General features: G+C 38.1%; 1 protein-coding gene across 4 annotated transcripts in view; it reads left to right on the plus strand.

Moving 5' to 3' along the window:
• Positions 1-8,473, plus strand: part of LOC127515598 (protein phosphatase 3 catalytic subunit alpha) — a 110,553-nt gene extending 102,080 nt beyond the window's left edge. For 2 of the 4 annotated variants that reach the window (XM_051899432.1, XM_051899433.1), the window contains 2 exons: positions 2,134-2,163; positions 6,601-8,473. In XM_051899432.1, coding sequence (XP_051755392.1) covers positions 2,134-2,163; positions 6,601-6,800 — 230 coding nt within the window. In that variant the 3' untranslated portion in view covers positions 6,801-8,473. The remainder of the gene's footprint in view (positions 1-2,133; positions 2,164-6,600) is intronic. The other 2 variants (XM_051899434.1, XM_051899435.1) reach the window with 1 other exon arrangement.
• The last annotated feature ends 4,251 nt before the right edge of the window (positions 8,474-12,724 follow it).

Raw genomic sequence — 12,724 nt, forward strand, 5'->3', positions numbered from 1 at the left:
TATCTCTCTCTCCCTCTCTCTCTCTCTCTCTCTCTCTGTCTTTCCAATCTTTTTCAAATATTGTCTCTTCTTCATTCTCCTGTCTCCCTAGAAACCGCAGGTATAATCAGTTGTGCAAGTATAATTCAGATCATCTGTTCTTAAGAAACATAGTTTCACTCTTTTCCACCATTTATTCAAAGGAGCCCCAAGTCAATCAACACAAATGCTTTCGTACAATATAGAATCATGATTCAAGGAACATGTTCTCAGTATAATTTTAACCTTAGATTCACTGCGTCCAGATTTAACACCGCTTTTGGTGGACAAGATATCAATAAGGAATCCTAAAGATTGATGATCTCTTAAAGATCAGAGAATATGGCTGCAATTAACATAAGAGCAAAACTAGCACATTTAGACTTATTGATTGCTTTATAAGAATAACAAGACTCTTAAAGGCCACACAATTAAAATGAAATTAGTTAATGAATTCAATTTGTTTCTCATGTCATGAGACCAGTTGTCTCAAATAGTAATAATATTTCACAATATTACTGTTTTTACTGTATTTTTAGTCAAATAAATGCAGTCTTGACATTAAAAGAAAGACCTTACCGACCCCCCCAAAAAAAAAATTAATAAAAAAAAACATGATTTGCTAATATCTATAGTCATTGCAGGTGGTATTAGAGGAAGAGGACAAATTTATAAGTGTTAAATTATTATTTTTAAAATGAACTTTTCCACTTTTTGGAGTGCACTAACATATAGACATTCTAACAGATATGAACTAAAAACACAAAACTGCTTTTGATTTAGTGGGGTCTCCTTGTAATTATTTAAATAAATGACAGTATTGCTGTGTGATGCTGGACATAGTGAATCAGAAAGGGAAGAATGGACCTAAAATACACAAAATACATTTTTAAATGCTGTTTTGTCATCATTACACAGAGGCATGAATAATTATGTAATTTTTAGCACACTGTCAAGTGATTCTTCATTAAGGCTTAACTTATATCAGTAACATCATGCCCATTTACACAGAATACACAAAACTGACAAGATGTGAATGAAATAAGGATAATTTAATAATTGGTCTTGTCTTTCACAAATCAAGGCAGAAATCAAACTTGCTCTCGTCGTACTGGCATGTTCTGTCTATTACTTTACTCGGAAACACTTGATTCTATACAGTAATTTCACTGCTTATGCTTTCCTTTAGATTTAGATTTTAAAAACTATACAACATGTTACCCAAATTTGATATGAGTGGCCATGTTTGCATGTGGCTAGATGGTATGGGAACATGCCAGAGACAGAGTGATGTCAGCGATGTTCTGCTACAGCATTGGTAGAATCACAACAGATGCCCCGCTTTTGTCTATACATGGACATCATTGTGCTTTTACTGCAATGTTGTGCCTCCATCACAGCTGATGTCTTTAGCATTTAGCTTTAATGTGTGTGTGTGTGTGCTGTTCTGAACTTTTTTCAGTGTATTCTTGTGGTTTTATATGATTACTTGTGATAATTGTAAGTTGAATGTAGATGGAGGTAAGTTGAAAATAATCATAAACAAAGCAAGGATGGTGGTTTTTCTGAATCTGTAAGCTGACACAACTTCAAAGAAAGCCATTGTTTTTACCAAAAAACACAAAATCAGTCTTACAAGTTGCTGTTAAAAACCCTTGAACCCAGCTTTTGGGTCACTCCCCCTTGCTTTGGTGTTGCCATTCACAATAATGAAATGTAGTTCTCCTGGTTCATTATACAAATTTTAAACCAAAGCAATGGAAGACACAATCATTGATCTCATTCATATCCCTTTGATTGCTTTGACTGACCATAGTCTGATGTACTTTGGCTTCCTCATTAATTTCCAATTCTCCCAAACTCATCTCTCATAGTGAGAGTCAAATCTCTATGTGTCACATTGCCTCATCTGCAACTAACTACCCATCATTCGTCCTGCTTTCTCTCTCTACCCTCTTATTTCCCTACGTCCTGGCCTTGTAGTGGGCCTAGTGTATTTATAATAATGTTGTGTGTCCATTTGGGCTCTTTTGCTGTTCATCTGACTGGACAAATGTAACCTGTTCTGCTCACCTCTCTCACTCGTTTTGAAATCCCCCCTCTTCTTCTCTTCAGCTACTATTGAGGCTATAGAGGCAGATAAAGGTAAATAGGTCTACAGCCCCTTCCCCTCTTTCTGTTGCATCTGTGCAACAGATAAAGGGTTCCACTGGGTTCATCCATGTCAATGTAGCTTGTGTAGTGTGTTGGGTGTTTGGCCAGATTACACTGTACTGTTAGTGTGCTGAGCAGAAGTAGGAAAAGAAAAGATGAAACACAAAAAAAAAAACTATGATTGTTTTAAAGGGGATCAAACTGTTGTGGACGACACAGGTTTTGTTGATAAAGCTGTGATCAGACAAATTACGGTAACACTGCATCAGATTGAAAGCACAATAGTTATATTTCAAAATACGTTCCAATAGACAATATTGGTGTATTTACAATAAGAATATATATTCTGCAAACACAGAGTGCTTATATGTGGCACAAACACCATGATGGCCTATTCACAAGTCTCACTGCAAAATTTTATTTTTATAACCCTAAAACTGTCTGGACCTCTTTAAAACAATGAGCTGATGTAGTTGTCCTTTGTTCTTGCACAAATTTTCCATTTAAATTGCTGAACATTAGCTCTAGACTCAAAACACTCACACATTTGTGGGTCTCCCTCAGTTAAAAAGAATAAAAAAGCAAGAACAATGTCAGCTGCTTGCTAAATAGCAGGTTTGTAACTGCTATTTACAGCCTAAGTGTTCTGTGGTTGTTCTTGAACATTTCTTCTAGAGGAAGAGGTGCCAACTGTGTTGATACTCTCATCCATAATTTTTTTCTCCTTGTGGTTACTCTGTGACTGTGTTGTGTCCTGTGTTTCTTCACCGTTAATAACCTGTGTCTGCCCTGTGCTATGCAGCAACACAAATCTTGTTCATTGTACATAGGAGAGCCTCTGCTAAATAACTGGAGAGTTATACAATTCACAAAAACCAATTTGATCTTTGTATTTCTTTGTAGTTTGCTGCATATTTTTCAACAGGTGTAACGTGGTTCCCTTTCAGTGGAACTCAACGCTGCGTCAGAATGTTGGGACTTTATGGAAACGCTTCTGCTTGACCGGTTTCTGAAGAACGTGTGAAATCACACTGATTCTATTGGCTGCCAGTAGTCAAATGACATGAAATGGCACGTCGCATAACTACAAAATGGTGCCTGCATTGAACATCATCAGCTTCTTTGTCTTCAGGAAGCGCTATGTGTGCTTAGCTCAGTTTCTTCTGATCCCACCTGACAGTTTCTTCTGATCTGAACAAGTTTGGATGTGGTCAGCATCAAGGCAGGGGATTTAGAAGAATCGCCATCCCTCTCCCCGCTTATGAGGAGTTATTGGAGGTTGTAACTTGAGCTGTGGCTAGAATTGAGTCTTGACTGGCCATATTAAATATTAAATTAGATGAACGCTTCCTCTTTCTAACCTGCTAAAAGAACTGGATGTAAGCAAGGTAATTGGGCCCAGAGGGGGTGAAACAACCCCTTAGAGAGCCTGGGGGTCGAGACAACGCTCTCTGCTGCAGTCCTCCAATACAGGGCCAGAGTCATTTCCGCTCTGAGAACTGCTGGGAAGAAAATCTGATGTCACCATGCTCAGGGCTTCGGGGGCTGGTCCCCTCGAGAGTGGTTGGCCCACGCCAAGTCTCAGTGTGCCCGATCACTCTCAGTTCCCTCTGGAAATCTATCTTCTAACCCCGCCACCTTCAGTGTTTCAGGATGCAGCAGTTTCCATCAGGCTAGTTACCCAGTATCTGCCTGAGAACAAGGCAAAACTAAGAGGCGTTTTTGTTGAAAGAGGCCATAGAAATTGTTCCTCTTCCCGAAATCAGGCTATTACAGCCGGTACTTCCTAGTTCCCAAGAAGGATGGGGGGTTGCAGGCTGAGCCAAGCCGTCACTGTCAAACAGTTTCAGAGACTGTTAGGACTCAACAGCAGATGCGTTAACATGATTTCTTTGGACATTTTATATATGAGATCATTACAGTGGTGGCTCAAGACAAAGGGGTTTTCCCAGAGGGGCAACCCATCTGCATCATCAGGGTTATGTGCAAATACTTACATTCCCTTGTGATGAGGAAGAAACCTTGGTTCTTGGCCCAAGGTCCCGTGATGCTTCCCTCACAGGCTGGGGTCGGCCAGACGGCTGCTCGGATCTGGGCCTTGGGACTGGATGCCATGGTGCAGACTTGCCCGAGGCTATGCCTTTATGCATTTTCCCAGATCGCTCTGCTCCTGGAGTCCTAAAACGGGTACACCAGGATGGGATTAACTTAATATTCATAGCCCTGTTATGGCTGGCCTGAGTTTGGTTTTCTGACCTAATATCTCTCCTGGATGGCCCTCCATGAGAGATTCCAGTCTGGAGGGATCTTCTGTCTCAGACAGGGGGCATAATTTGTCACCCCGGACCCAAGATATGGAGACTATGTGTCTGCCCCCTTAGGGGGACCAACTCCTAGGTATTAATGTTTCAACTGAGGTTGCTGAGCCCATCCTAAGCGCTAGGGCTCCATCCATTAGGAAACTGTACTCCTTCAAGTGGAGGCTGTTTTCCTTGTGGTGCAGAGAGCATCACCTGGACCCAGTTAACTGCCCTCTTGGTTCAGCGATGGAGTTTTTGCAAGACTGATTTTCTGAGTTGACCCCATCTACAATTAAGGTGTATCTGGCGGCCATTTCAGCTAGCCACATACCCATTGTTGGTGCATCCCTGGGGAGGCATCCTTTGGTGTCTTGTTTTCTGAGAGGAGCAAAATGTCTTAGGCCTTTTTGCCAGTCCAGAGTCACTTCTTGGGACCTTGCTGTTGACCTGGAAGGTCTGGCCATGGCACCATTTGAGTCAGCCTCTGAGAAAGTTCTGACTCTTACAGTTGTTTTCTCCTAACCATTAATTTGCTAAAGAGAGTAGGGGATTTGCAGGCCCTGTCAGTTACCTCCTCCTGCTTAGAGTTTGCTCCGTGTGGAGTCAAAGCTATTCTACATACTAGGCCTATTTATGTTCTAAAGGTTCCATCCTCAGTTCCATGATCAGTGGTCCTTCAGGCCTTCTGTCCTCCATTTTTTCAATCTGCAGATCAGGAGAGGTTGAATCTTTTATGTCCTTTTCGGCCCCTTTGTATTTATGTCCACCACTGTGAGGGCTATTTCTGAGGCTTATGAGGTGTATGGAATACCTTCACCCCTAGTCATTAGAACCCAGTCTACTCGGGGCGTGGCCTCTTCTAAAGCTTTACTATCTGAGGTGTCTTTAAAAGATATTTGTGATGCAACACTATGGTCCTCCCTTCACACATTTATAAAGTTTTACTGCCTCAATATGAGTTCTACGGGCTCTCAGGTTCTTGCTCCTTAAGTTTGTGTGCAAACGATGTAAATTCTTAAGAGCAGGCATCCTTTCAGTATGGCTTAGTGGGTATTGACATTCCCATAGCATCAACATTCTGACGCAGTGTTGCATTCCCTCAAAAGGGAATTTCTCTGGTTATGACTATAACCACGGTTCCCTGAGTAGTGAACGACACTCTGCGTCTCGTTACCATACTTCCTGCATGCCTGTGTGTCATCTATCAGCCAGTCAGAAGCTGATGACGTTCACTGCAGTTAGCATTTTATAGTCAGGCAACTATAAGCCGTTTTACGTCATATGACTTCTGGCAGTCAATAGAATTGGCTTGATTTCATATGTGCTTCAGAGACTGGTCACACAGAAAAGTTCCTATAGCATCAACATTGATGTAGCGTCTCGTTCCCTACTCAGGGAACCGGGGTTTTAGTCATAACCCGAGATGTTAGCTTAGCGCCAAGTTTCCTTGTTAGTGTATATTTGGTAAGTCAGTCATTTATTTACATATTATGTCATTATTTTTTTTTTTTTTTTTTGTCTTATCAAGATTTTTATTTGGTTACTCAGATGATTTCATCCTCTAGCTTTTCATTTATACATCCTCCTTGAAATTTTGTTTTTGAGCGTGGTGGGAAACTCTGTTCTAGATAGCCAGAGAATGCTCAGGTTTGTGCAGGATACCTTGAAAACGTTCGCAGTGCCTCATTGAGTGATACAAAGAATGCTACTTCATTCGAAGGCCCTCCAGAACCGAGACCACCCAGCACTGCCCCAGTAGTCCTACGATTGGTGACCAGTGTGGATATTTTGTTTTCTTTTCATATATCTTATATATAATAACACCTTTTAAAGTACTTTGCAAGAAGTGTTGCTTTTTCTAAATATTGGTCTGTCTATGTGACATAGACTGTGTGTGTATATATGATTCATGATTATTCATGTGCACAATGTATATTGATTGTTGAAGTAAAGTTATAAAATATCACACTTCTAAATCTTTTTTTGTAAAGAATTTGTAAGAAAAGTGCAACTTGGCTTGAGTGAAACTTTGTGTCATTGGCTTACGTATTACAAATATATTATTATAAGTACTGTGTGAATTTAGAGCAGATACTTGTTAAACCATCTTTCTTCTTTTCTACTACAGCAATCAAAGGTTTCTCACCTCAGCACAAGATCAGCAGTTTCGAGGAGGCCAAAGGGCTGGACCGCATCAATGAACGAATGCCACCCCGCCGAGATGCCATGCCCTGTGACGCCAGCCTCAACTCTCTCAATAAGGCTTTGTCGTCCGAAACCAACGGCACAGAGGGCAAGGCCAGCAGTGGCAGCGGCAATATCCAGTGATTCTGCATCGTTCCCACATGGTCGCCGCAGCGATTAAGCCCCTCCCTATCTTTTTCCATGCCATATTTGATGGAGGGAAAGAAAGGAGTTGGAGTGTAGAGGAAAGTTGGAGTTAGAGGAAAGGAAAAAGGAAGAAGGACAAGAGAGATAAAGGAGAGAGGAGGTGAGGGGGAGAGCAGCATTTCAAACATAATTCAGAGTGACACTCTTTGGATATGCCTTTAATTTCTTTTTTTTTTTCTTTCTTTCTTTTTTTTGGGGGGGGGGGGGGGGGGAGGGGGGGGCATAAAAACTATGAAAAGTTGTCGCGGGAGGGAGGATTATCTGGGTTTCGGCATAAAGAATTACTGCAGGCGTCTGAGAGATCTTATGTGAAAAGGCCTTTACTTACTGGATATAAGATTTTTGTTTGTTTCTCTTTTTTGTGTGTGTAACTTCTTACTAAATATTGTACGTTTACAAAAATACAGCACTAAAAATGGACAGAACATAAAAAAAAAGTTTTTAACATAAAAAGGGTGTACAAACTAAGTAAGGATTATTTATTGATACCTTTTTTGCTACTCTTATAAACTAGCTCTATAGTAAATTAGGCAGTCTTAAAAGAATGTTGCAACATTGTTATAATGCCAAAAATGGAACGTTTTATGGTTTTGTACAGATTATGCTTACCTCAGGTTTCTTTGGTGTGTGCTTGGATCCTACTTTCTGTGTAATTGCAAGCTAGCTTGCTGAATATGGATTTTCTTGGAGTTAAAAACTGGAATTTACATTTATTATTTGCATATATGTCTTTGTTTTCATTTGGGTGGGCTGGGGGTAGACTTATTGTGGCTTGCTGGAAGTTCTGTGAATATTTTTTTTTTTTTTTTCTCCCCTGCTTTTCAAACATTGAGATCAAACAAAAAAAATATATAAAGCACCTATGTTCTGTAAAAAAAAATAAAAAAATAAAAAAAGAAGAAAAAAGAAAGAATGAGAAGGAAAGTAAGAAAGAAAAAGGTGATTAATAGAAAGCATCTGCCTATGCATGTTTTATAAGACTTAACTAAGAATATTGAATTACCTTAGCTGCCAAGGCCTGTTTTTACCTGTAGTGACCTTAGTGGACAAGTCCTGGAAATGTACCGCCATTCTTAGCTATAACACTTGGAAAAGCTTCAGGCCTTTAACTTGTTTTGTAATCAAAGCATCTACTATTAATATGGATGAGGAATCATGGTTTTAAACAAACGCTTGCATGTAGACCAGTAGTCTGAATTAGCATGTTTAGGTGTTCACGTGAACTAAGTTTGTGCTATGTCAAATTCAATGCATGATAGCTGTTAGGTTTAGATTTTTTTTTCTTTCTTTTTTCTTTTTTCTTTTTTTTTTCTTTCTTTTTTTTTTTTTTGTAAAGTTGCCACAGACAAAAGTGTAATTTGCATATTATTATTATTATTATAATTAATTCTGCTTTGTATATCAGTTTATTATTGCTAAATACTTTACAAAAAACAAACTCCATCAATGTTTTTTTTTAACAAATGCTTAAGTGCCCAAGTAATTCACTACACAAAATGAAGCCTTGCTTTTATAATTTAACTTTCAAACTGTTGGCAGATGACGCATGCACTCGCAACTATGAAAAGGTATTTTATATTACTGTTCAATAAAATTGTGCATGAAATTCAGTCTTGTCAACAGCTTGTGTGAGTTTTTTGACTAGGAATGAACAGCATATGATTGTGGACTTCTTTGGTACCTTCGCCATAAAAGCATTTCTGTAATGCACTTAAACTAATATTGAGCAGATTTTTGCCCTGAGAAAAAAATTTAAATTTTCCCACTAAATTTTAATTATGAAAGTGATATTGGTTATTGGTTTGAGTTTCCAGACAGACAAAAAAAGGAAATATTAACAGTGCATTCATGGGATAGATTTTGCATCTGCTAAACAGAAGCAAATTTGGCTCAGGGTCCACAAAAACACTCCGAAAGCTGGAGGCCATGAATATTGGACCAGTAATATCAACTAAATAGGAAATGAGCACTTGGCAGCCTCATGACCATAAGGTGTTTCCTTTGAAGGACATGATTAAGTTCTCTGATAAAAATCTGGCAACACAAGAGGATGCATTTCAAACTATTATGAAAACACCTTTGCTAAATTGCTAAATGGGTTGAAAGGAAGTTTATGTGAGGTACTGCAGTCTGTTTCCTTTAAAAACAATTGCTGAAGGGAACATCAGTGAATGTAATTTTAAATTTCAGTCATTAAAAAATTAATAATAAATGGCATCAAGTAAGACCTGTAATGTAAGTTCATGGGAGCCTGACCTTGGATTGTCTCTCATCTGTAAGGTGTTCCATTTGAAAATATTAATACTGATGATATGCATTGGACTTTCACAAAGATAAGAGCAGCTTGTGAGTCTTTAGTGTCTTAAAAAGGCATTGGGACCAAAAAAAAAAAAAAGAGAGAGAAAGAAAGAAAGAAAGTTAGCATTTCATTTAAAAAAAAAAAAAATGAAAATATGGTACATTAAATATTTGGTTTTTTATAGACTTTTCACATGTTTGAGAACTAAAATTTCTGACCAGTTCTTCCAGGAAAAAACAAAAGAGGAGGTACAAGTGCACATTGACTGGTTTGAGATGAATGGAGCTGATGAAATGTTTTATCGTATTTTTTTAACATGGTTCTTTGCTTTGCCTATAAACATGGATCTTCAGGCTTTGCAGAACATTAACTGTTTACTTAGAAGGAGAACAACTGAGTTTGTTTTTTTGTTTTTTTCACCTTCCCTGTATATTTGTGAGACACAATAGAGCAGGAAGGAAATAGATTCTCACATCCTGTTTTGGGATAAGATGGAATGAAGCAAAGTTCTGGTAAGGAATCAACATTGACTTCCTAGGATTGGTGATGTGGCCATTTAAAAATTAATAAATTAAATGGATGACAAAAGTTAGAAAAGGAAAAGCTGTAGAATTGCAATCTTTGAAAAGTAAAATTAATTTAATTCTTTCCTACATTTTCTGACTTTTATTGGTTTGATTTAACAGTAAAAATAGAGTCAAATCTATTTGTCAATGGCAACTATTCATCTACCAATAGAACTGCAAAAAGGCAAAAATATTTGCCCTAACTTGATTAAAAATTGTAAAGTATATATAATGTTTTAAGCAGTCTGACACTGTTGCAACTATCAGCAGGTAATCATAGCCAGGGTATCATCATATGCTCCAAAAGTGTGATAAGATTTGCGCGAGCCGTTCCTGTAGTGAAGCTGATGATAAAATGTGTGACCCATTTGAATTCTATTGAGAATAAACCACTTTAAAAACTCTATGGAGAAAGTCAAACATGATCTAAAACAGCCACATAAACTAAAAAAAAAAACTGATGAAAAGAGGAGGAAAACATCATCTTGCACCAACATTAATTAGAAAGCTTTTTTATGACCACCTTTACTAGAATTGATCACATTTTATAGGCCTATTTATTGTGGTCAATTTTGATTAACTTGTTTTAGAATTTATAATAGATAATCTGTTAAGAGAATGGATTTGCACTATAGATTTATATTAAAACTGTGGCATGTTGTAGCTAGTTTCTAAATGTGTAGGATGCTTTTTTTCCATAACAAATGCTATAGATTACTGAAAAAGAAAAAAAAAAGAGTCAACATTGGCCTAAGCATACTGAGGAACCATCAATGGACCTGCAATTATTGCCTCATTTTACAAAAGACCATTTTTGCAAAAATAAACAAACAACACCCTCCCATCCACCCCCAATATTCAAATCAAAACTATGCCCTTGATCACAGCTGTACTGATATTCAGAGCAACAGCTTGATTGTGAGTGTAATATTGCTTTTATACAGTAATGTTAAATTCTGTAATCATTTACTTACCGTCATGTCATTCCAAACACATAAGACTTTTGTTCATCTTCTGAACACAAATGAAGACATTTTTAATATTCTCTCATTTGTTTTTGTTCATCCATTGAAAGTAGAAAGCAAATTTTCTTTTTTTAAATACCCATTAACCGGTTAATAAAGTTATTTTATCGTTCTGTTTAATATTTTAATTTGGCAGTCAGCCAATCACGAATTCAAATAGTACGGCCTTTGCAAATGTGACGTTTGCGCATCTAAGGTGAGTGAAATGCCTTTTTACAAAAGATTTACGGTTTTGAATGATGTCTTGCTTCTATCTGCATGACAATAAATTACGGAGTAACAGTTTCCTCTCTTAGAAGGGGAAAAAAATCCAGTGATCGCGCCGGTGCCTCACGCGCACACACAACATATTCCAGCATTGTTAACTTGACATTGCAGCCTGTTCATTATCAAAATAAAATACAGTCAACCAAATATATAGAAAGTCACACTGCTTAATTTAAATAGTCTGTAATACAGTCTGTGCCATTTAGTGTGACCAATTCACTGTGCTGTTATATGTTTTACGTCGATAGTTTAGCTACATAATAAATAATACTTTAGCATCCTAATATGTTGCGAATATGGAAACATTTGGATTTGTGCCGAATGAGAGGTAGGCTTCTGTTTCACTTTAAATTAATTCGTTGTGGCTTTACGTTTGTCACCATTAGGTTCAGTTTGTTTTCAGTTCATGGACTTTTAGTTTGTTTTCATTAGTTTCCTGTTTCCCTTTGTTTGATTTTCCAGCCCCTCCTTTGTTACCAAGGTCACCGTCATTAAGAGTTTGTTTGGTTCAGTTGTGTTTAATTAATTAGCCTTGCATGGATGTGTACTTAAGTTCCACCTTTTCCTAAGTTCAGTGTCCAATCTGCTATTACGTTATATGTGTTTGCAGCTACTCTCTGTGTTTATTTGTGGACTTATTAAATATTGTGTTTAAACTTTCTTCATCTGCCTGTCTCCAGTCTGTGCTACAGCCTTTTAACAACATTTACATAGCCTGAATACTGTTAACTTTAGAGGATTTGTTGTGGAGTGATTGGAACTAAAATAGCTTATAGTTTTATAGTGTTTATAATGTTTGTAAACATTTTGCTTCATTTACCGGTATTTTACATGATTTATGAATGTAATCATAAAATGCAACGTATATGCGACTTTTTTTTTTCTCAAATGCAATTTTATACGAGTAGCATATGTTTTTAAAGCATGCTGCAAACATTTTAAAATATCTTGAAATGTAATACATTAATTTCTTTAAACCATCGACAGTTTTTCCTTTTGTTTAATACATTTGGACAAAATCTTGTTATAAAAGATAATTGTAAAAGATGTTGCAACTACCAGACTAAGACTAGCAGAGACTGGAGACCTTGGGACATGACACAATCCAGATCATCAAACAACAATTCCTTGGGGACCGAGCTCAGTGAATGCACCTTAGTGACAGGAGAATGGGCAGGGCTCCAATCCACGCCATGGAACTCTACTGACACACCCTCTGTGATGGATGTTGGTGCCGGCTCACACAACTGGTTAGACTCTGTGATGGGCTCGGACTCCAGGACGTAATTGGCCTCTGCTGTTTACTCTGGTTTCATAGCAGGCGCAAGCTCTGAATCTGCATTGGGCTCTGGCTGATGGTCCGTTGTGGGTGTGGCTGAAGGTTGGCTGGTCACAGGGTCCATGGTGGAGTCGGGGCTGGTGTTGTCCTCCTCTGCAGGGCAGATTGTGAACAGGTACCAACACTGCACCAGCACCCACTCCACATATTCCACAAAGCTCCCTCGAGGACCTTCCGTGTTGTTGTTTTTTTTTTTGACCTAACAGCCTACGTGGCAACTGGGGGGTTCAGTTTTAATTCAATTGACATACCAGCAATAACTGAGAGAGCCATATGATACAGTATGTGGTTCTCGATCATTTTTGTAAACAGACTGTGTGGTCACCGTTATGAATATGCAACTACTGACATAAACTCCTCATATT

This window comes from Ctenopharyngodon idella, chromosome 7, assembly GCF_019924925.1.
Source record: "Ctenopharyngodon idella isolate HZGC_01 chromosome 7, HZGC01, whole genome shotgun sequence".
Lineage (NCBI taxonomy): Eukaryota > Metazoa > Chordata > Actinopteri > Cypriniformes > Xenocyprididae > Ctenopharyngodon > Ctenopharyngodon idella.